The 23,223-nt window shown below is 44.2% G+C and overlaps 2 protein-coding genes across 2 annotated transcripts in view; both read left to right on the forward strand.

Moving 5' to 3' along the window:
• Nucleotides 1–6,241, forward strand: part of FRAS1 (Fraser extracellular matrix complex subunit 1) — a 423,042-nt gene extending 416,801 nt beyond the window's left edge. The window contains exons 73-74 of the mRNA XM_028505680.2: nt 1,050–1,196; nt 2,453–6,241. Coding sequence (XP_028361481.1) covers nt 1,050–1,196; nt 2,453–3,046 — 741 coding nt within the window. The 3' untranslated portion in view covers nt 3,047–6,241. The remainder of the gene's footprint in view (nt 1–1,049; nt 1,197–2,452) is intronic.
• A 5,235-nt stretch (nt 6,242–11,476) lies between these two features.
• ANXA3 (annexin A3) overlaps nt 11,477–23,223 on the forward strand; it is a 46,532-nt gene continuing 34,785 nt past the window's right edge. Inside the window, exons 1-2 of the mRNA XM_028506917.2 lie at nt 11,477–11,622; nt 14,012–14,065. Of these exons, the coding sequence (XP_028362718.1) occupies nt 14,051–14,065 (15 nt within the window). The 5' untranslated portion in view covers nt 11,477–11,622; nt 14,012–14,050. The remainder of the gene's footprint in view (nt 11,623–14,011; nt 14,066–23,223) is intronic.

Below are 23,223 nucleotides of genomic sequence, written 5' to 3' on the forward strand. Positions count from 1 at the left end.
AGACACATATATACGTGTGTGTATACATGCGTGTGCATACGCACATGTGTATGTGTGTGTGTTTGTTGTTTGCTTTTCTCTGATCAGCTGAATTCTAGTACATATAACCAAATCTGATGGTTATGGTGGGTGACCAGACAAGCTATTTCTAATGTCCCAGGAAAAGGAAAGCCTAGGCCACTGTTTCTCAAAGCGTGATCCCAGAGACCCTTGAATATCCTCAGCACTCTTTCAGGGAGTCCTCAAGGTGACAACGTCTTCCCAAACGGTATGATGATGCCTGCCTTTGTCATACTCATTCCTTCCCGAGTGGAGACAGCATGGAAGGTTTATTGATATGGTTTCAGATCCCACATTGTAACTAATCTTTAAAAAATACTACTTATCAACTTATTAATAAAAGTTATTGATGAAAGCTATCAAAAACATTCTCCCCTTTCCCAACTGCATAAGCTGTGTGAGGTCATTTTCTTTATATACTTCAGCCTAAACAACATATCACAATTGATTAAATAGAGAAAATATGAGGATCTAGTTCTTTTCCAGAAATTTTGCAAAAATATAAAATAATGCCAGCTCTCTTAAATGGAAATGGGGGTATTTTCTCTAAAAAATATTTTACTAACATTAATATATAATGGTCTTTTCACTACCATTTTAAAATGAATTTGTAAAAAATTACTTTTTAATTTTTGGTGTTATTTTTAATACAGTAAATACTGATAGATATAAACCACGTAAACAAAAGACTTTTGGGGTCCTTGGTTTTTAGGTGTGTTCAGGGTCCTGAGACCAGATAGCCTGAGAATTATTTGTCTAGGCTATGTCACTCTGTGCTTTGAGACCGCAGAGGCCACCGAGTGTCCTCCCTTGAAGAGGACAGGGGGTGCCCGGAGGCAGTGGCCAACCTGAAGAGAGGGCTCCTCCTGCACACACTCCCAACCAACCCGAGGCCGGTGTGCACAGCCCCTCGCTCCCCCCAGTGACTGCCACATGCCAGTTCAGTGGTTCCATCTTGCTAAATCTTTTTTCTTTTCCTGAAAATCTAGGACCGCAGTCAGCCAGAGGTGACTGACAAGTACTTCCACGACGTGCCCTTTGAGGCCCACTTTGCTTCCGACTTGCCTGATTTCCACGTGGTCAGTAGCATGCCAGGTGTGGATGGATTTACTCTGAAAGTGGATGCGCTCTATAAGGTGAGTGTGGTGGGAGGAGAAGAAGCGCAGGACCAAGGCCGCATGAAAGGTTGGGAAGAGGAAGGCCTTGTCTCTGGACTGTTGTGGGTTTCTTTTATAGCATCTTGTTGACATATCGTTTTCATTGTGGTTAAGCTTATCATCCACCCAAAATTTTCGCCATCTACCTCCAGTACAACAAAGCAATGATAAACTTATTTAATTTGCATGTGGTCTCATACTGTGTGCATCTGGGTGCCCATGGTACTCTAGTTTTTCCTAATTTTTTTATATTGCCTGCCTTTTTGGATCTGTCTGCATAAGCATGTAGAAAACATTAACAAAATAATAAATACAATACAAAAATTTAGAATGGTAAGAATTACTAGTATTTGATAAGCAAAAATAGTTTAAGTCCCAGTAATAAATGTGAACTCCCAAGATCAAATTCCCCTTTTTTGCTTTATCCAAATAGTAATCTATAACCTTAGATTTCAGAACAATTGTCACTCTTTTGAAGTCAGTTCAAAACCATGCAGGGTTTCAGTGGGGGCAGACAACATGGCAATAAAACAATTGATGATGTAACCGTTCAGGGGAGGACCCAGGAAGTATTCAGATTTAGCAAGTTTTTGTCAAGTATCTGCTTATTATGTACAGAGTGTTTCATGAATATTTGTCGAATGACTCTATTTTAATTAAAGTTAATCAATAAATAGTGAATTAACCCTGACTGGTATCTTTCAGTTGGTTGGGCATTATCCTGTAAAGTGAAAGGTCACAGGTTCAATTCCTAGTCAGGGCACATGCCTGGATTGCGGGCTCAGTCCCAGGTCAGGGCACATATGAGAGACAACCAATCGATATTCCTCTCTTACACTGATGTTTCTTTCCCTCTCTTTCTCTCTCCCTCCCCCCTCTCTAAAAATAAATAAATTTTTAAAAATACATAAATAAACAGTAAATTAGCATAACAAACAGTTAAGGTCACTGGGAATAAATGTGGTGATTAATACCATTACTTCCCTGCTCTCAAGGAAGACCGACATATCATAAGCATTACCTAGCTAAAGAGACCACGAAAAATAAATTTTCAGGACTATCCTATACACAGAAAAATAGAAAAGCCCGAAGAGCTGGACAAAGATCACCCTAATTTAGAAATAAAAGGTATCAAGGCTTGTCGCAGCAGCAGTCTCTCCACTTCCTTTCGTCAGAGGCCAACTGTGGGCAACAACAACATGCTCAGTTTGTCTCCCATTTTCCTCCTCCTGCAGGTGGAAGCAGGACACCAGTGGTACCTCCAGGTCATCTACATCATTGGCCCTGACACCATCTCAGGACCCCGGGTCCAGCGCTCTCTCACGGCCCCGATGAAGCGCAACCGAAGGGACCTGGTGGACCCCAGTGGCCGGCTGACCCTTGATGATTCCCTCATCTATGACAACGAAGGGGACCAGGTCAAGAACGGCACCAATATGAAGTCCCTGAACCTGGAGATACAAGAGCCAGTTGTAGCTGCTTCTCTGTCCCAAACTGGGGCATCTATCGGCAGTGCGCTCGCTGCTATCATGCTTCTACTTCTGGTGTTTTTGGTGGCTTGTTTCATCACCAGGAAGTGCCAGAAACAGAGGAAGAAACCACCTGCAGAGGACGTTTTGGAGGAATACCCTCTGAACACCAAGCTGGACGTGCCCAAGAGGAGCCCAGACAGGGTGGAGAAGAACGTGAACAGACAGTACTGCACCGTGCGGAACGTCAACATCCTGAGTGACACCGAGGGGGCTTATGCATTCAAAGGTGCTAAAGTGAAGAAATTGAATCTGGAGGTCAGAGTTCACAACAATTTACAAGATGGAACAGAAGTTTAGTGGAGGAGACCCATGTGTATTTTTTTCCTAAAGTCATTTTTATAAAACGGGGGAAATACTGGTATTTTTATAATCTTGCAAATTAAAAAGGGAAAACTATAGCTCTGAGCGGCAGGAGGCACACATCACTTGCATCAACTCACAACTGAGCTACCTCATTGAAAAGAACCACTGAGACCCCCCAGAGGACTGGAGTAGTTCTTTCTGTGGACCCCTTTAATAGTCTCAGTAGCTACAGTTGCTCCTCCTGGAAGACTGACTATAGAGAGCAAGTGTTTTAGTGCTGGCACAGGAGTTAAGACAATTAAGTTAGCTGATGCGGGTCAGAGGACTGGGCAATGAACAGGGCAGATTGTAGAGAGAGAGCGGGATTCAGGGCCTTTGGTTCCCCACCCTCCTCCAGCTTCCTTCCACTCGGGCTCTTCCTGGGCCTCTGGACAGCAGAGTTCAAACTGCTGACATCCAGATTCCATTCAGAATTCTACTAATCAGCACAGTGGATGTATTTGCTCATTGTGTCCACCCGACAGCCTGCACTCCGTGGCCTCTAATTGTGCTTAGCATTTCCAGAGCCCTTTTCACCTGGGGCTTCTAAGTGCTGTAGACTAGAACACCTCTCTGTGAGTCTCAGGCAAAACCTTGGGCCTCTCCTGTCAGCCAGCAGGTATCAGGCATGGCAGAAGCCCTCTTACGGAGGTGAGGGACTGAAACCTGGGGGCAGGAGGGGCCTGGTGAGCACCTCAGAGTACATCAGTGACGCATCGCACCCTAGGCCCAGAGAGGTGTCCTTGTGCCTGACTAGTTTACACTGCACCAATGTGTGAAGTCATCGTCCCTGCGGAAGGATGCTGCAAAACAAGATCAGTGCCCCGTGGCCTTTTTCTGTATTGCCATGGATGCTTAAAAAACCTACCATACTTCCTGCTACCCCAGGCTTTGCCCAGTCTAATAATAGACAAGCCCACGTGCTTTGATAGCTGTGGGGTTTTTATTGTGCTAGGGTTTCAGGAAAGTAAGTGATTCATTTGAATAAAGCCAATTAGGAGATAGCCCAAGCCAGAGTCAAATCAGTTAACAGATGTCTACCAATACTCACAGCAGATAAAGTACTGGTACTCACAGCAGATAAAGGCACCATTCCTGGTACCGTATTTCAGGGATTTCTCTTTTGGGGGGTTCTTTTCTGGTAGCTCAGGCACATATTTTACCATATCAGCACATGACAAGGCCATAAACACGTGGCTTTAAAGTGATTTATTAGTGTTCAAATAGCAGCTTAGCGATTTTTCACGTAGTGCTCACACAGCTTGCTTTTGTGTTTCTTTTTGGTTCCTGTCTTAGGCAAAAATGAAGTGTGCATGTCCTGTTGTTCGGAACACCATCTTTGGGAGTAAGGCACGACCTCTCCCTGGTGCATGGCATACCGCAACCACTGGGCAAATAACAGAGCATTCACATTGTATAATGTTTGTATTAGAGAGATCCAAGCTCTTTGAGAACATTCCAAACTGGAAACACTTGGGTCCTCAAAGCTAGAAAGAATGAACTATGAAAAGTTTTAGGCATCTGTACCAGACTCCAAGCTTCTGAGGTGCAGGATCTGGCTAGCTGTGCCTTGGATTTCTCAGCAGTGCCTTGCACGTAACGAGCACGCCTGGAATAATTGTTGAGTGAAGAAATGACTGGCGACATGGTGAGTTAGGAATACATTTAGGAAAAGGAGGTGAGAGAGTATGGTGGCAATATCACAAGGGCAAGTAGAGAAAAAAACCAAAAACTTGCTTCTACTTGGATTATGAAATAATCTCTTTGGAACAAAGAAGCACCAATTTACGGAGACCCGAATCTGGCCATGGTCTTCAGGAGGACTGGACAGACAGGTCACAGTAGTGTATTAGCAGGAGGTGAGCCTGCGACTCGGTCTCCCAGCAGGGCATGCAGAGGGATGTCTGGCTTAGCCTTCTGAGATGAGTGTAAAGTTTTAAGATAGGATGAATTGAGGGAGCCCAGGACCAGGAGCTCCTGACTGGTCAGGTGCTACTTGAGACCAGCTCAGGCAGTTTGGGGCAGAACTTATGTATCTGCTTCACAAACACTGAGAATCGGTGTCTCATGGCTGGAGAGCTCACCCGAAAGGCACAGAATCTTCTGACAACTTAGGGGGTGAATGCTAATTCTACAAGGACAGGAAGCCAATCACATGAGAAACTTTGATTTACCCCATTAGTTATAACTGCTCTTTGTGCCAGAATGCTTACACATTAAAGCAATACCTCTGCATTTGCTCAGATATTCTTCTTGCACATCCATTACAACACAGTGGGACGCCTGCATGGGAAGAGTGCAGACAGGTGGCAGAACGAAGCTCCTTGGGGAAAGCAGTGGAGACACATCTCCAGATGCCCCTAGCAGCCTCTGCATAGGAGGTCTTGCACGACCAGGGCAGCTTCCTGGGAGGATCCCGAAATACTGAACTATCTGTGTGAAAGGAAAGCCCTTGCAACACCGCTGCCTCCCCTCCTCTCTGCCCTCCCCTGACACACACCTGTTACTGAATGTGGTGCTTCTTCAGTGGGTGACATTAGCACACAGAAAGTGGTAAAAGATGTGAACCTGAGATTGACTCCTTTGATACAGAATTTCTTATTTATGTTTTATACTTCGTTTAGGGATCAGATAATTTGGTGACTGATGGGGGATTATATTTCAGTCAAAACTCTGCTTTCAGTTTCTCCGACTTGCCCACTAAAGCCTTGTGTGTGCTTTACTAACCTTTTATACCATGCCTCTGGGTAAGAAGGAACAAAACCCCTCAGGGGTTGCTGTTTGCTATCACAGGCTGGCTGGCAGTGAAGGTTAAAAGGAAGAAGAGTCTGCATGTTTTTTTCTGCCTTTTATTGTCCCCCAGGCCTTCTGAGGACTCCTGCAGATTCTCACTGGTGGACGGGAAACGGTGTTGGATGTGTTTGCACAGTCTTATGACAGTCTCGGTGTCCTGTAGGAGTTTTTGTTATTCTTAGCTACAACACACCTGCTCAGACCGAGTAAAACATTTGTGGTGCTGTCAACCTGATTTCTTGACTCTCAGATGATTTTTGTATTTCCAATACCAATTTGTGTGTTATGAATTTCTGATTTCTCCAGTAGCATATGCCACTATATAAATTTATATTAATAAAGGACAGTCTGATTGCATTTTTTTGCTATGTTCTTTTTAGATTATTCATCTCAAAAGACATTGCTAGGAGATGGAAAAATCTTTTTGATATTTTGCGACAAAGTGTTTGGAGAAAGCCCCTCTGAAGGGATTGGATCTCAGACACATGTTAACTGTGCTAAGAGCAAGACTGAGAATAAATTACACATCTCCAGATAATCATGGCTCTTTTCTTGCAGTCTGTTGAAACTCTAGACAAAGAGAAATAATTAAAGTCTCCATGTATAGTACAGTAAGATGATTATTCACACCATGTTACCATCAAAGCTTCTCAGGATACTGGACCAGGTGTGAGAATGGCCATGTTCTTTTATGCACACACAAAGGTTCGTTACGTGTCCATAACACCCTGGAGATGACCAAAGCACCAAACAATAGTTTATTGGCTTGTGAAGGGGAAATGGCAGAGTCAGAATGGGACTGAGCCCAAGCAGTGTCAGGATTCTGCAAGCCTGTGCTTCTGTCTGCCTTTTCCCGCTGTGGAATTGGTTTATAAAAAAAAATTAAAGTATTGCCAAGGATGATGACCAGCAGGGCTCTGTTGGCACCTTTTCATGGAACATTAGCAAACTCAGCAAGACTTGAGAAATCATGTGTTCATAAAATCTGGAAAGGATGCCACGACCAAGCCTAGGATTTCCTTAGATGCTGCCAGGGACTTAACGTAAGCTTCACTTCCTCACAGTCACCCCTTGCCTCACAGCTGGCTTTGAGCCTGGAGTGCGTTTCTCCTGGGTCCATGGAGAAGCTGTATCAGACACTAACCTATGAATTGTTAGGACCGGCTATGAAAATGCTCCCTAAGACCTGAAATTGAATAGTTACAGTGTTTAGGAAACTTGGGAGGAAGTGGCAGAAAATGAGTTCTCATAATTGATTTTGCAATATCTCACGGATGAGGGTTTTGAAGAAGTCCTGGGAGCAGGAAAGGGAGACTATATTGAGAATAACTCATTAGGTCCAACCCCATATAATTGTTGATTTTATAGGTTAAAAATAGTCCTATATCAGTAGTTTTATATGTTTTAACCTAATAGTAAAATGCCAGTAAATGTTGACAAATGTCTAAACCTGTAGAAAGCATTAATGAGAATTTATTTGAGCCAAAATTTTGAGGACATGCCCTGAAGCCAGATCCCAATAGGTTGAGAAAAATGCTCTGGTGAAGGGCAGTTTTATAGTTCTTCTAACACATTTAGAATCAAAGAAAAAGTAAGGAAGTTTACATGAAATCTATTGGCGGTAGACAAGGAGGTGGGAGAAAAGGCTGGGAAACCTCTGGGACTCAATAAAATGGAAAAGGGAGCGATACATACTTTTTTTTATTTTGGTGGGCATGAGTAAATGAATATCTAACAATTACAGTGAATAGGGATGGTACGTGGGCAAGAACATCACAAGGAGTTTCCGTGTCTTCATGCTCTGTTTCTAGTGGGTCTGTTTTCAAAGGACCTGGAAGTGAAAATTGTTCTGACATTTCAAAAGTTATATTATCCCAGATGCATAAGAGCAATAGACAGGGTTCTCTAAGGTAAAGATTAACCTTTTACTAAAGAAGCTGTAGGCCTGGGATGCGACCTCCCACCATGACCTGCCCCCTTGCCACTGAGTTCGTGTTCAGACCATCCCGTGTGGTTACTTTCAGTCGCTGAGCTTGTCAGACCTGCCACGCACCCTCCTGAGCCTGTCAGGTGTGCGTAGCCCCCTTTCATTCACACCATCATCTGTATCAGAGACTCTGTCCCCAAATGAGCCTGAGAAAACTCTAAGAACCTTTTAGAATGGCATACAGAGAGGTTAATAAGTTTCTAGCGACACTATCAAGGAATATACTGGGCTCATCTGGCAATCAAGAGCAATGCTGATAAATGTTTCACAACTAGCTTTTAGAACCCGGAGATGCCTGTTCTGTAGCCATTGGTTGGCTTCCCTGTTGTATATGCCCCACCTCTGCCGAATTCAACCCACCAGCGCAGCCTCACTGAACATGGAGTTGGGAAGAGAGGCGCAGGAACACAACTTTATGCGGTATTCCTACAACGCAGATAAAGCAGGCAAAAACAACCTCGAGCATCAGTGACAGTAAAACAGAGTAATTAGGAGTGATTGATTTTGAGTACTTTTGTTTTTGACATAAGCTATTCGGTTGTGTTTATTTATTACAACTTTAACAATGGCTGTGCTTAACTCATAACTTGCAAAATGCCTGAAAATTTAGCACTTGGCTCCTATGCCAAGCTGGCTCAGCGCACCACTGTAAGAACAAACATATCTACTATCCGCAACCACTTGGTCAATTAAACCTACTTTCATTAGATTTCTCCTAACATTTTATTTTAAATACACCTCAATAACTTGTTCTAAAATATTACATTTGACTCTCAAATTGTTCTATTTAACAGAGAAAAAGGTGGTATATGAAAATTAGCTTCTTCTAAAACTGTAAAGTAGTTCTATATATTCAGAATGGTGAAAATTTTATCAAATAATCTTTCTGGGTTTTTTTAAAGATTTTATTTATTTTTAGACAGAGGGGAAGAGAGTGAGAAAGGGAGAGAAACATCAATGTGTGGTTGCCTCTTCCATGCCCCCTACTGGGGACCTGGCCCACAACCCACGCATGTGGGCCTGACTATCCAACCAGCAACCTTTTGGTTCACAGTCCGACACTCAATCCACTGAGCCACACCAGCCAGAGCTGGATTTTTTTTTAGATGACTATAAACCTGGTCTCTGGGATCATTACATTTATCATTATTACCATTATTATTATTATCTAACATTTCCTTCCACGAAAATTCTCCCTTCAAGGGAAAAAAATTAGTTTTACAATCATATTATGGCATGATTCTAGTCTAAATGGTAACTGGCAGTTGTTTCAACTAGAAAAATTTAAAAAATGGTTAGAGTGCATTTTAGTTTAAAATCGCCACCATGAAACCAAAGAGACTGAACTCTGAACCTGGAACAAGTATAAACACCACCTATTATTACTCATTTCCTTGTGGGTATAAATCCAGTCCCATTACTTCCTGGTTGTATGGCATGCAGCCTGTGGAAGTTGCGAAATTGCTCTAAGCCTGTCTTTGTATTTGCAAAATAGAGGTAACGACACCTAAGTTAGGTTGGTGAGTAAGCATGAAATAAGATCGTGTGTGCAAAGTGCATTCACTACTCAATGTCTGGCATAAGTTATAGGTCCTCAATAAATGTCCCCCTTCTGCCCCATGCTAATCCCAGAATTTCCCAGGATGAGGTGGGACTTAGTCTCTTGCGGAGATTTCTGGGAGTTGGGAATTGCAATGCAGAACGGAAGGCAGAACACTCATCACTCTAGATCTGTAAATCTAGGGTGAAGCTGGTGGGCTCCAGCTCTTTAAGCAAGACTGCCTCTCTGCTTCTTCCACTGTAGCTCCTCTTCTGTTTAAGGTCGGGTGTCTTCTTAAACCAGTGGTTTTTAAGCTCTAGGGTCCATCAGAATCACTTGGAGGGCTTATTAAGAGAGTAAGTTTGGGGTCGAATAGAGAGAATTTGTGCTAACAGGTTCCCAGGCCCAGCACCCATCTTGGAGAACCTCTGCTTAGCACCCATCTTTTTTTTTAAGATTTTATTTATTTATTTTTAGAGAGGGAATGGAGAGAGAAAGAGAGAGAGAGAAACATCAATGTGCGGTTGCTGGGGGTCATGGCCTGCAACCCAGGCATGTACCCTGACTGGGAATTGAACCTGCGACACTTTGGTTCGTAGCCCGCGCTCAATCCACTGAGCTATGCCAGCCAGGGCCATCACCCATTGAGGGGGCGGGGAGGGGGTAATGCATTCTGATACTTTAAGTAACTGTAGGTAAACCACATCAAAAGTTTACAAACATCTAAGTGACAATTCATTAGTCCTCACCTTTTCTTAAAGTTAATATTTTCACTAAAACTTTTCTTAGGGTAACGGCAGTCAGGCAACCTTACACCACCTTTGAGAAATATAGGAAATGCTAATTTAAAATGAAAAAGAAACTAAGAATTTTTTCAAGTGACAGTTTTCAAATCTTTCACATTTCATCCCTGTCTTCTCTGTCCCAATCTTCTTAGTGTTCCTTTCCTCCTTAAAGCTACAGTGTTACGAGTCCTTTCCCCAGAATTTAGCATTATACATAATAAAAATGATAAAGCATTGCGCATTACCGACTTTAGTTTCATATGAGTTTGTCTTGACCTCAATGACATTGTAAACTCATTGACATCCCAACTACACCTGATTATTTTCTTTTAATCTTCCACAGCACTTAGCAAAGGCCTTAGTTACAGGGAGTGTGCAGTCAATAAATACTTTTCCTCATGTGTCCTTGGGTAAATCACTTAACCACTTAAGCCTCAGCTTCCTCTGCTGCGAATTCTAATAAAAATAGCACCTCCTGGGGTTGTCTTAAAGGTAAAAGAGGTGATCGAATCAAGTCCTTATTTAGGCCTGATGCCTAATAAATGGTAGCTTTTATGATCTTCTACTCCACCCTTCAGCACGAAACTGCTCATAATCCCCCCAATACAAGCAGGGCTTTAATTTTTAGCCTCCTTTCGTTTTGTTGTTCCAGATGCCCAGTATGCCCTTCCACCATATCTCCTCCAGTCTTGGGTTCTAATCCTCATTCTACAGAGCCCACAAGCTTAGCATACGTTACAAAACTGCCTAGGTTCAAAAATGTAGCTCTCCCTGTGTGACTTTGCTTACATTACCCAATCTCTCGGTGTCTTGGGTTCCTTATTTATAAAATACGGGTAATAATAGTGCCTACCTCACAGAGTTGTTGTAAGATTACTTAAAGAATTTTGAACAATGCCTGGTAAAAAGTAATGCTGAGTACCTATTGTAGATGGCTATTATTAGTGTTAGCTGTCTGACATCTGCACCAGGCCCCAAGCTTCTTGGGAGTGAGAACTGTCTCATCTCTGAATCCACAGTGCCTAGAACGAAATAAGCGTTGCAATAAATCTGAAGAATTTAATGTAAGTGAAGAAGTGTAAAGCGAGGAAATGGGTTTCAAAATGAGGATGGTGAAAGACGGTGCGTGGAGGGGCTGGGGGCCGGGAAGCTGCGGGGAAAGCTGAGCGACCCCGGGGGCGGAGAGTGTGAGTACAGAACCACAGTGGGAGGCGGAGGGGCGCGGCTTCCCTTCCCTTGACCCCGTTGGTCAGGTGGAGTCGGGCCGGAGGAGGGGCAGAAGGAAGGAAGGGTGCGGTCTCTATAGCGGTCGCCTTCCCTGGCCCGCCTGGAACCAGTTTCCGAGCACCAGCGCCCCGGACGCACACCTGGCTCGCCGGACGCACACGTGGCTCGCGGTTCTCTAGCACACCGGGTCCTGCTTCAGGTATGTCCAGCCTCCCCGCGCGCAGTCGCGAGCCTCGCCGGCCGCCCAGCTGTCCACGACTCGCAGCGGTCCGTGCTTCTCGCCCAGTTCCCCCGCGGGCGCTGCGCGGCCCCAGGCTGCATAGACTTGGCGCTCACGCTGTAAACGAGCGGGCTGAGCAGGTGCAGGGTCCGAGGGCAGAGTTCACGTCCCACATTTCAAAATCGAGAAAACAGCCCCAGGGGAGCTAAAGTGCTGTGGTCCGGGAAGACCACCCAGCTAGCAGAGCAGGGATCCAGTTGTCCATCTCAACCTTCCCAGTCCTAAAACTATGAGGAACAGAAGCTTTGCAGGGCGTCAAAAACATTATCTTGGTCTGGGGCGTCTAGGGAGGCGGTGGCAGGCTCCAAGCTCGGTTCTGATTCCTTGGAACCCTGTCCATCCTTGTCCCCTTCACTTGGGCAATTTATTTTTGCTTATTTTTTTTTTTAGGAAGTAGAAGAAAAGTGTGTTTAGATATTGGGCATTGAGAGTCCAAGAAGTTTGCTTTTGTGTGTGTGAAAAGGCTAATCATTTTCTTTGATTGCGACAGAGTTCCATTCACTAAATATGAATCATTCCCCTCAAATTTGGCATTGGAGTCAGCAGGTGAGGCATCTGAGTAATTTGATTGCAAATGACCATATATAGAAAAATTGTGGCCAGAAAGTTCTGTGTGGCTAGAATCCCCTCTGCCTGGTGATAAGAAGTTGCACCACCTAGCTACATTTTTTTCCAAGGGTTGTGATCACAGACTGCCCTCTGGAAGAGCTCATTTACAATTTTTTTAAAAATCCACATCATAAAAACAATGTAACTCATTAAAACATTATTTTGCAAAGATGTCACCATCAGCTTTCATGGAGGCAGAAAAGTTCCAACTGACAAAAAGAATTTAAAATGTAAAGAAAACCGGAGCCATGTGGTCATGTAGAGAGAAGTCTATTCAGGAACAGGGATGGGGGAGGAGGTGAAAGGAAAGGATGTAGCCACTCTTAATTCCTTTCAGGAAAGGATGTTTAAAGTTCTATGGTTAGGTCATTTGGCCTCCGCTGTGGAGTAATTCTTTATTTGTTAAAATTTAAGTCGGTAACAATTGTTAATAATTTAGGAATTATACTGGATCAACACAGAGTATCAGCTCTGACCATGTGTGGAACAACCAACCACTTGGGTAATGCAAAAGCATGGGGTTAAGGTCATACCTTCGGAGAATGGCTGCCTGTATTCAGTCCCTGCTCACCAGCTGTGCGACCTGACTGTTAGGTTACCTCCCTGTGCCCCACCTTCTTCATATGCAAAGTTGAGATGTTATTAACAATAGTTAATGTGAGGCTTCTTTATATTAAATCTCTGATTCATTCAACAAATATTGTGTTATTGCCTAGTATGCCCCAGTGAGCAAACATAAAAAAGTCTAGCTTTATAAAATTAACATTTTAGTGCTTTTTTTATATTACCTCATATATAGTAAGGACTCAAAAACCTAGCTGATACGATGATACATATTATCTTATTCAAGGGCAGCAACAGCGCTCCTCTCCCGTGTTTACAGAGAAGAAAACTGAGGTTCCACAAAATTGTGTCCAGCTTTACTCGGGACATATATGGTGTTATTCCAACTAGAGAGCCCCCTGCCCTTGGCTACAGAGAGCCTGAGAAAATCAGGGCTAAATATTTTCAGGGACTAATGGTGTAATTTCCTGTTGAACTTTGTTCTGGGGCTATCATTGTATTTTTAGAATATTTTGTTCCCAGGATGGGTGCGGGCAACTTGCTTTTCTAAATCAACCCTAGAGACAGGCCAGCGTTGTTGGAATAACGTCCACTTATGAAGGAGCTGCCCTTTTCACCTCTGTGTCCTCCCAGCCACTGGACTGCCTTCTCAGAGAGCAGGCTGACCTTTTACAACAGACATGGCCTGGAGCCTTGTAAACTGGAAATGCGGATTTCACAGTCAAATGCGGAAAATCAAACTGAAGCCAGCTAAAATCTATGTTGATGGGGGCCAGTTTCCTGTGTTTTTGTTTTCCCTGCAATGGTAGTCTCTTGATTAAAAGAAGTCAGCAGTCAAAGTAATTTTACTGTATTTGAAATGAGTCAGAATTTGGCTTTCGTGTAAACCTCTTAAGTCAGGGACTTTTTTCTCTGAGCCCTTCCCAGGCCTAGTGCCATCTCCTGTATACAATAGGCGCTCAGTAAATGTCTGTTTAGCAAATGGGCTACTTGATGTTGGAGACACATCCTCTTCCTGAGGGGGTTTCTCTTTGAGTGTTGGTTCTCTCTTCTGGATTAAAGATTAAAGGGTGATGAATTTACTGAATTTGGAATCCTAGACTTATTCTGCTTAATAATTTTTTTTCTTTCAATAGGTCGGTGAGATCTGCACTCAAGGCAGAGGCGGAACAGCATGGCCTCCCTCTGGGTAAGTGAAGATCAGGCCTTCCTAACACATGACTTGTCTGAGTCTGGTCAAAATACAAAGGAACACTTCCTAAAAGGTCATAAAAAGTTGATCTAAAAAAAATTAACATGTCAAAAAGGCTCGCAGATGTCCAAAAATAATAATGTATTATAAATGTACATAGTTAAAATAATTTATGATGACATCAAAGCAGAGCAATCAATAACAGAATTTATTTGGTATATAATTTGTGAATTTATTATATGATAAATAGCACAGAGGAAAAATGGCTTATTCAATAAATTAGGAAAACTTTAGCCATTTGGGAAAAATGTAAATCTGTGTTTCTTCTCACTTCTTACATTAAAATAAATTTCAGGTGGTTAAAAATAATTTAATGAAGGAGATGCAATGTGGGTAAAATTTAAAAATAATCTTGGAGTGGAGAAGGCACAAATCAAAAGCCTAAAAAAATCTTGATTTACTTAAATATATATAAAGTTACTATTTTTGACAGCAAACAATACTATTAGAGTCAGAAGACAACCCACAGGGGAAAAATATTGTAGCATATCAGACAAAAGACTTATTCCCTTAACCTAAAAATAACTTGAATAAATCAATAATAAGAATGAACTCAAAGGAAAAATTTGCAAAGAACATGAGTTGGATATAGAAAAAAATATGAATATTTAATAAACATATGAAAACATAATATACCTCACTGAAAATTAAATAATAAATAACACAATTGGAAATTATTTTCTACCTAAGAAATTGGTAAAGGTGAAAAAAAATGTGTAAGACCAATGTTGCAGAGGATTTGGGCAAGATAGGTACTCTCATACTCTGTTCTCGGAAGAATAAACTGGGCACACGTGTTAGAGAACCCACCTGTGCCCACCACCAAGAAGCAAGACTCCCAGTGCGAGGGTTTGTTGAAAAAAGAAAGATGTTGTTTAGTTAAAAGTTATACAAATTTAGAACAATGGCAGATTTCTGCTATTGAGTCCCGCTCCCTTTAAAACACCCGAAAACATATAGTCCTGCCTCCCTCTGCCAAACCAGGCCAGTTTCAGAATACACCAGTCAGAGGTACCGTCTTTCAGAAAACTGGAAGTCTGCAGGTCAGCATTCTCAGTCACAGTTCGGCCCCAAGCAGCTCACGAATCGGGTGGCTAGGCAGGTCCCCGCACAGCACAGCTCCACCAGCGCTGCTGCCCTCTTCTCCAGGCAGGTTGCTCGGCGGGTCTCTTTCTTACTCCAGCTCTTACTCCAAACCGAGTGGCATCTCCTTACGTACCAGACCTCATGGTGGGCTGGACCCCTTATCTACACCCTTTCAAACCATGTGACTGCTTTCACCTTTTCTCTCAGCCTGCCTTTATTTTAAATGCTCCACAAGGAGCTTCCTGTGTGACCTCATATCCAGCCCCTCTTTTACTGTGCCGTTTTTGCCAGTCCCCCCATATCTTTTACCGTCTTTCAGCTGCCATCTTACGTCAGGGCAGGAGTTCCCTGTGACACACAGACATATGGGGAGCACATTCACCTCCCCTGGCTATGTCACCAGTCACTCTACATCCTTAAAGTCGTGTGCATCCCAAGGGATGAAAGAAGTTTCACAAAACTATAACTTGCCATAAATAAGATGGCTATTAACTTTATTTTGAAAGAGTACTGTCCAAAGGGTAATTAAACAACCGAAGCAGCAAGTACTGAGTGCCCTGCAGTGGGCTTTCCTGAGAGCAGAATGAAGACAGGAAAGCCAAATCCCAGTTCTTTTCGTAGCTCTCTAATTGGTTAAAAGGCAGACTCTTGAGTATGATGTTGAGCAAAATACTTAGTGTGTCTCTCTCTCAGCCTCCTCATCTGTAAATGGGTGTAGCAACAGTACCTACATCATCTAGTGTTTGTAAGCATTAAATCAGTTCGTGGAAATGCATTAACTATGCCTGGCATGTAGTGAGCACTCAATAAATATTATAATCATCATCATTTCAATATAGTGATTTTTTTCTAAAAACAGTTCTTGCTAATTAGTACCCCTGCAAATGCTTTAGTAAAGGAGAGTCTGCCTGTTTCCTGGGCCTGAATTTATTACAAATGAACAGCATCCCCACTCCTTACAGGAATGATTTCTCTGAGCTACCTGCAACGGATGGTTTCCCCAAAAGAATCTTTCTGATCACTCCTGTTTTCAGTATTTTCTAGTTTATATGTATGTCTATGCATGCATTTAAGATTTTATTTTTTAGAGCAATTTTAGGTTCACAGCAAAACTGAAGGGAAAGTACTGAGATTTCCCATTACCTCCTGCCCCCACGCACGTGCAGCCTCCCCATTGTCAACTTTGCCCACCAGAGTGCTACATTTGTTGTAATTGGCGAACCTACCTTGACACAGCGTCATCACCCAGAGGCCATATTACAGCTGACTCTTGGTGGTGTATATTCTGTGGGTCTAGGCATTTACATGTATTTAAAAACATATACTGAATGCCCCGTTCCCACTCCACGTGGGTATGATGCAACACAACTGACACTCCCAGCAGTCACTGTCAGACTCCACCGGTTTCATGGCTCCATCCTCACTTCAGGCGCCAGCTGCAAGTCTTAGCGCCACCTGCATTTCCCAGTGATTAGCTATGAGCTTGGGGATTTCCATGACCCTCTTGGCTTGGTATTTCTCTATAACAACTCACAGAACTCACTGAAAGTGCCACGCTTACAATGACAGTTTTATTTTAAAGGCTACCCACGGGGTGAGGTCTGGAAGGGCCCTGGATGCAGAGGTTCCTTGCCAGCTCCCATGAAGCTGTGGGGCACAGCCTCGCCACTCGCCGCACATCAGTGGGCTCACTGGCTAGGAAGCTCCTGAGAGCCTCAGTGTGCAGACCCTTCCCTGGGCTCTCCCTGCATAGGTGTGCTTCGGTACATCACTGGCCACCATCCCCTTCCCTTCTCAAAGTGCCAACCCTGTAATCAAGTCAAAAGTTGGTCTTTTTAGTGGCCAGCCCTGATGGTGAAGCTGTTTAGGACCCCCCCCAGCACCCCCCCACCAAATGAGTCAACTCATTAGCATAATAATAAGGATACTTATCACCCAGGAACTTCCTGCAATTTTTGGACCCACGTGCCTGGAATCCAGGACAAAGAGCAGATGTTCTTCATCAGACTTCACATATCCAGTGTACTCCGGGGTCTATGGAGTTTCCAAACATCATAGTTCTTTATTATTTTTTTTTACTAAAAAAACACTGGTGCTGTTCATCTTATGCTGACCAGAAGCTCTGACTGGAAGTTACATCTTTCATAATAAGTAACGGAAAAGCGAGTTCATGTTTTGTAACAACTACAGAGTGGCAGCAGAACCTTTTAAAACATGGGGCCCATGGAGAATTAATAAAAGGGATTCCTGATGGTGGAAGAGCTGGGGAAGGTTCATCTGGAGCAGAAACTTGCTAATGGGAAAATCTAGTCCCTGATAATGTGTCCATAGTAGGAATCAGAGAGCACAGCTTCCCTTCCCCACCCCTCCCTCTCTTCTGGGAACTGGGTTTGTGCAGTTTGACACCTGAGGACACATATTCCCATTCCTGCTGTGTCTGTCACCAGAGGAATGTGTACTGTGAGAGCAGATTGTGGAAAGGTACTGCCTTTCAAGTTCTGTCCTATGGATGACACCAACCCTGAGCACTGGATGCTGTTTTTTCCAGGAGTCTGTGAGAGTCCTGTCCAGTTTCATGTTTGCCTTGGTGGGGACATCCTGTTAAACCTTTGTTTCCGGGTGTGTTTGCTCCTCCTGCCCATGCAGATTTAACCCGTGCGGGGAGAACACCTGTGTTATACCCATGTGAGTGCACCGAATTTCTCCTCTGGTCTCCTTCCTGCCTGCCACATCTCAGGGCTGGAAAATCTGGCTTTCTAACTATTTTAATTGAAATAGACTTTTCCTATCCCAAGCAGAGCAGTATATACTGATGAAGTGTTCTTCAACAAGATTGCAACTTCCTGTCTGGTGTGTTTTAAACCGTGTTCCCCGAAGCTTCTTTAGACAAATATTGGCACTCAGACAGTTATACAAATGACTCTCTGCAGGAAGTTAATGAAAAACAGGTTAGACCTGGATTTCTAATCAAAACATGAGAGCTTTGTTTCAGGACAAAGCCTGGAAAGAGATCCTGTATAGCCTGAATGAGAGGAGAGAGGCTTCCTGGGAATGAATGGAAAGAACATTGGAGAGCCGTGCTTTGCCACTCCCCAACCCAAGCTCAGCCACCGAGGAGGGAGGGTCCCTCTTTCACATTGTTATAATAAAGAGTATAATTTGCCAATCTAATGAGAGGCCTTTGAAGAAGCCTGGTAGTCAGAGGTAGAGAGGGAAAGAAAAAGTTTTACATTGAGAGCAAGGAATGTGAAAGGGAAAAGGTGATTTGATTCTCCTGAAAGTCTATTTTTTCGTGGATGCAAAGAAGTTAGAAAACTATTTCAGAGTCCTGAACAACAAGAGTGATACAGAGGACTCACGTGAATGAAAAGAGAGTAAGTGGAAATAGCAAACAGTTTTCAAGCCTGCCCCTTCCTCTGTGACCATATCGTTGTTCCTTTTATTTTCAACTCTTCATGTCACCTCCCCCGGGTTCTGGAGGCATGTTTACCTCCAGCAGTGACAGCCCCAGGTGGACAGGGTTGAGGAAAGGTGGAGAATGCATTTGTCGGGTACTTGACATGCAGTGTGGAGCTTTGAAAAGTCTGCCTGGCATTTGAGAATTACCAAAGAAAGCAAGACCCAGAACAAGAAAGCATTTTTTACTCACTTACTCGCTTAACAAATATTTACTAAACATCTACTATGTGCCAGATGCTGTTTTAGGCTCTGGGGATACAGCAGAGAAAGAGGAAAAAAATAAAAAAGCCTAGGGCTTACATGCCTCTGATTTTCTTCTGGGAGACAGATGATAAACAAAGAAATGTATAATATATAAAGTCAGTTCTAAGTACTCCAGAGAAAAGCAGAGGTGGATCATGAGAGTGATGGGGAGTGTTTTTCCTGCTCAGATATGTAAGACGTCAACAGAGAGTGAGCTGGGAGAATATCATAGGGAAGAACATCCAGGCAGAGGGATCAGCAGGCGAGAAGCTCTGAGGCAGATGGGAGAGGTATATTTAAAGAGCAATAAGAAAACTCCCGTGAAGTGACAGGAGGCAGCCAGTCAGGGTTGAGGGGGAGTTACAATTCATATTCTCTTTCTCTCTCTCTCTCTCTCTCTCACACACACACACACACACACACACTTGTTACTTCAGGATCCTCTGAGGGCCACAAAGAATCCCAGTAGTTTCAATAGCCTTTGCATGGACTGTCCAAGAGTTTCTGTTATCCAGGTTTAGGAAGCATTCTTAAATCTGCAGGAACTTATTGTCAGGACTGTCACTTCCCAAACACAAGCGTACAAAACTCATAACATAATGCATTTTGCCATTATGTAATGTGAGTATTAATGACCTTGGCCATCGATACAAGACATGCTCTGCCCAGAAAGTTACAAACTGAATATCCCTGATCTCAGTCCCTCCTCACAGGTGGATTTCCACTCCCATAGAAATGAAGTGGGACGAGGATGGGTGTCACCACTGCACCCCCCAGTCCTGCCAAGCCAGCCACCGATCTCCTTTGGGAAGATGTGGGTGATGCCAGATTTCCCACTTCACTGAGCCAAGTCCCCTGTGTCTTCCACAGGCGGAGTGTAGGTCCCTTAGACAGAGGTGTCTCCCCCAGGGGATGAAGTTAGAAGTGCACAGAGCTGAGGACGTGGCCAGAGTAGCCCCGTTAGTCTTCAGCCCTTTGTAGCCTGTGGCCGGCAGGAGACTTGGGCCTGGAACTCTTTTAAGTTAAGCACCTGACTTTGATTGTGGTACAAAAATATAATTTTCAGATACTGGTGCTAGATAACTCAAAAGAAGATGACTGTAAGTTATTTATAATCTGCTTCAAACAAATAGTGAAAATTATTCGGAGAAAGAAGTTTGTGTTGGTAAAGTCTTTCTGGGGGCCCAGTGCTTCAAGCCCAGTTCACACAGCTGGGTCTGTGGCCTGTGTCAGAGGAACCCTGAGAGCTGGAGAGAACAGAACCACTGGGAACCAGGCGTCCACCCCAGCTTCCGGAACCAGCTTTGAAAAACCTGGAGTAGTCATGGTGCTGAAAGTGGTCACTGGGAAACCCCCTCCCAAATCTCCCTGGATACAAGGATCACTCAGATTTCTGGGCTGTGGAATATTGGAAAGAAGTCACTTCATCAGGCCATTGTCGGGTACAGGCCTTGGAGAAATTCCATACCTTGGGATGTCGTTGGTTTCCATCTACGTCCAGGGAAACTCATCTGCAGTTGCTTATTAAGCCCCTATCTGGACGCAACGCACTAGGCTGGGGGCTGGATGTATTTGAAACAGAAGGTCTCTGTCCTCTGGAACTTTATTTTAGAGGAGGCAGAGACACAGGTGAAAACGGTGAGAGAGATTGCGGAATGCTGAGTGCATGGATGGGGAAGGTGCTGAGATGGAGAATAGAGAGGTCTTGCTCAGTCACATGGGTGGGCAGATGGCCCGGTCAGAGAAGGTGACCTTAGTGCAGGGCACTGACAGTTGGAAAACATTCCAGGTGGAGGGAACAGGCAAACAGAAGCGCTAAGATGAGAAAACATAATTTAGCTGGGCTCTTAGAGAACCGAAGTGGGATGGGGAAAGGGGAGAGTGGTTCCCAGGTGAGGGCATTGAGCAAGGTGGTAACCCTGCCGGGCCACGTGGACGGCACAGTTTGGACTCCATTCAGTGTCCGGAGGAGGTCAGAGAAGGGTGTTCCGTAGGGGAACGCCACGGCCTGACTTAGCTCCCTCACAGATCCCTTGGCTGCTGTGTGGGAAATGGCAGGATGTGGGGAGGGAGACGAGTGCACATGCCCATGTCCAGGAGAGCGAGGGTGACTTGGATGACAGCAGCCGCAAGGACGCTGGGGAGAAGTGCACATGAGATTTTCTTTTCCAGAGAATGTCAGCAGGTCTTGCTGGTGGTTCGATTTGGAGGGCAAGAGTGATGACGGAATCAAAGGAAACTCCTAGGTTTTGGTGGTTGGTGGGGCCATTTAAAGAGACGGGGCAGGTTGGGGACGAACTCAGAGACTGCAGTTGGATTGTCTGGGATCACACCCTGGCTGTGCCACACACGCAGGCTGTGTGACCTTAGGCAAGCCCCTTTCCTCTCTGTGCCTGAGACTTCTCCCTTGTAAAATGGCGTCATGGTAGGGTGGGGGTGAGGGTTAACTGAGCAGATATCTATAATGCACGTGAGTACCATGTGCGTGATAACATGGGGGAAGAAATCAGCTTGGAGGGAAATAATGAGTTGATACGTGAGAAAAAGCAGGTAAATCAAGTAGAGCAATATATAAGACCCATGTTCAAAATAGAAGCCTGGGCTGGAGATATAAATGTGGGAGTTGTCTGCATACAGAAGGGACAGTGGCGGCGATAACCCACGGCAGGACCAGAGGGAAAGAAAAGACGAAGAGACTTGTCATTTCAGAAGAACCCGTTTTATGAAGGTCAGGCACAGGGGAGAATAAACTCGAGCTGGAGTGATAGGAAACCCTCGAAACAGGCCCAGGAGCCAGGAGGAGCAGGGAGGAGACAGAGGTCCAGCAGGTTAACCTTGAGTGACACCACAGTTCCTCCTTACTCTAACCTGGGTTTCTTGGGAAACACAGCACGGATTGCCTGTTTGTCCCTCTCTTCCCTAGTGGAATCCCATTTATCTCTCCACTCCAGCCCCACACTCTCCTCTGTTATCACATTCCATTGCTCTTGCTCTGTCACGCCCTGATGAAATCAGAAAAAGCAAAGCTGGCAAGCATGGATATTTTTCTCCTTTGAGTAAGTACAAGATGAAATGCAAACATATCCCTTGGACCTCTTAGACGCATTGCTAACATAACAAAGCTGTAATGTCAGCCTCGCTTCTAGCAGGCGTCCTTGAGGCTGCCAATGTCTGCTTCCCATCCCCTGCCTCTCTTTACTGCCCTGGGTGGAGAGCAAGCCCTCTGTGGGGATCGGGAGCCCTCTGTTAGCGGTGATCCCTGCCAGCCTGTAGAAGGCGACAGACCCCTAGGATTAGCCCTGCAGGACCACTGTGGCTACCAGTCCTTTTCTCTGACAGCTTACCTGCTGCATGAGTTTCCTGAGGTGGTCATTCCAAAGCGCCACAAACTGGATGGGTTTGAACAACAGAAATTTGTTGTCTCACGGTTTTGGAGGCTAAAGGTCGAGCATATTGGATGGGGGCATGCTCCCTCTGAAACCGGCAAGGGAATCCTTGGTTGACTTCCTAGCTTCTGGTGGTCTGCTGGCAATCTCGGGTGTTCCTTGGTACAGCTCCAGTGTTCGCCTTCCTCCCTTTGTGATGACATCACATGCCCCTTGTGTGCATCTGTCTTCACGTAGCTGTCTTCTGAGGACACCAGTTATGTCAGAGGAGGGGCCCACCCTACTCCAGTATAACCTCATCTTAACTAATTCCACCAGCAGTAACCTTATATCCAGAAAGGTCCACATTCCGAAGTCCTGTGAATTAGGACATCAACATATCTTTTGGGGAGGGACACAGTTCAGCCCACAACACCTGCCTTACTTGACTATATTTCATTCCAGGGCCTTTCATGGTAAACTTTCTTTGGTTTTGAAAATCACCTTTTAGTTGAAAAATTGAAAGAGAAATCTTACATTTTCCAAGTTTTGATTGCTTTATTTTTTCAGTCTACTTCAGTTTTCCTTTTATCATAAACCTTCATAACCAGACTGTTTGACATTGATTGAGCAGAGAATGATCATTTTTCCTTGGCTCTTGGAGAGGTCCCGAGTCCTGGCAGTTTCCGTGAGGCACTGATTTGAAAGCTTCATTTTTGGATATGACCTTCACAGGGCTTTACGAAGGGAGGAGTGATTCGGCTCTCACTCACTTGCCACGCCTACCTGCAGCAGCTGCTCTTCTTGGTCTGGAGTATTTGGCTTTAAATATGTTTCAACACATTTAAACAGGATGGGCACCTTGTGTTCACCTTTTTCATTCATTCTTCTATAATGTTAATGTTTACCTTGTTGCAAACCCACTGCCTTTGCATGAAGAAA

Source organism: Phyllostomus discolor, chromosome 1 (assembly GCF_004126475.2).
Source record: "Phyllostomus discolor isolate MPI-MPIP mPhyDis1 chromosome 1, mPhyDis1.pri.v3, whole genome shotgun sequence".
Lineage (NCBI taxonomy): Eukaryota > Metazoa > Chordata > Mammalia > Chiroptera > Phyllostomidae > Phyllostomus > Phyllostomus discolor.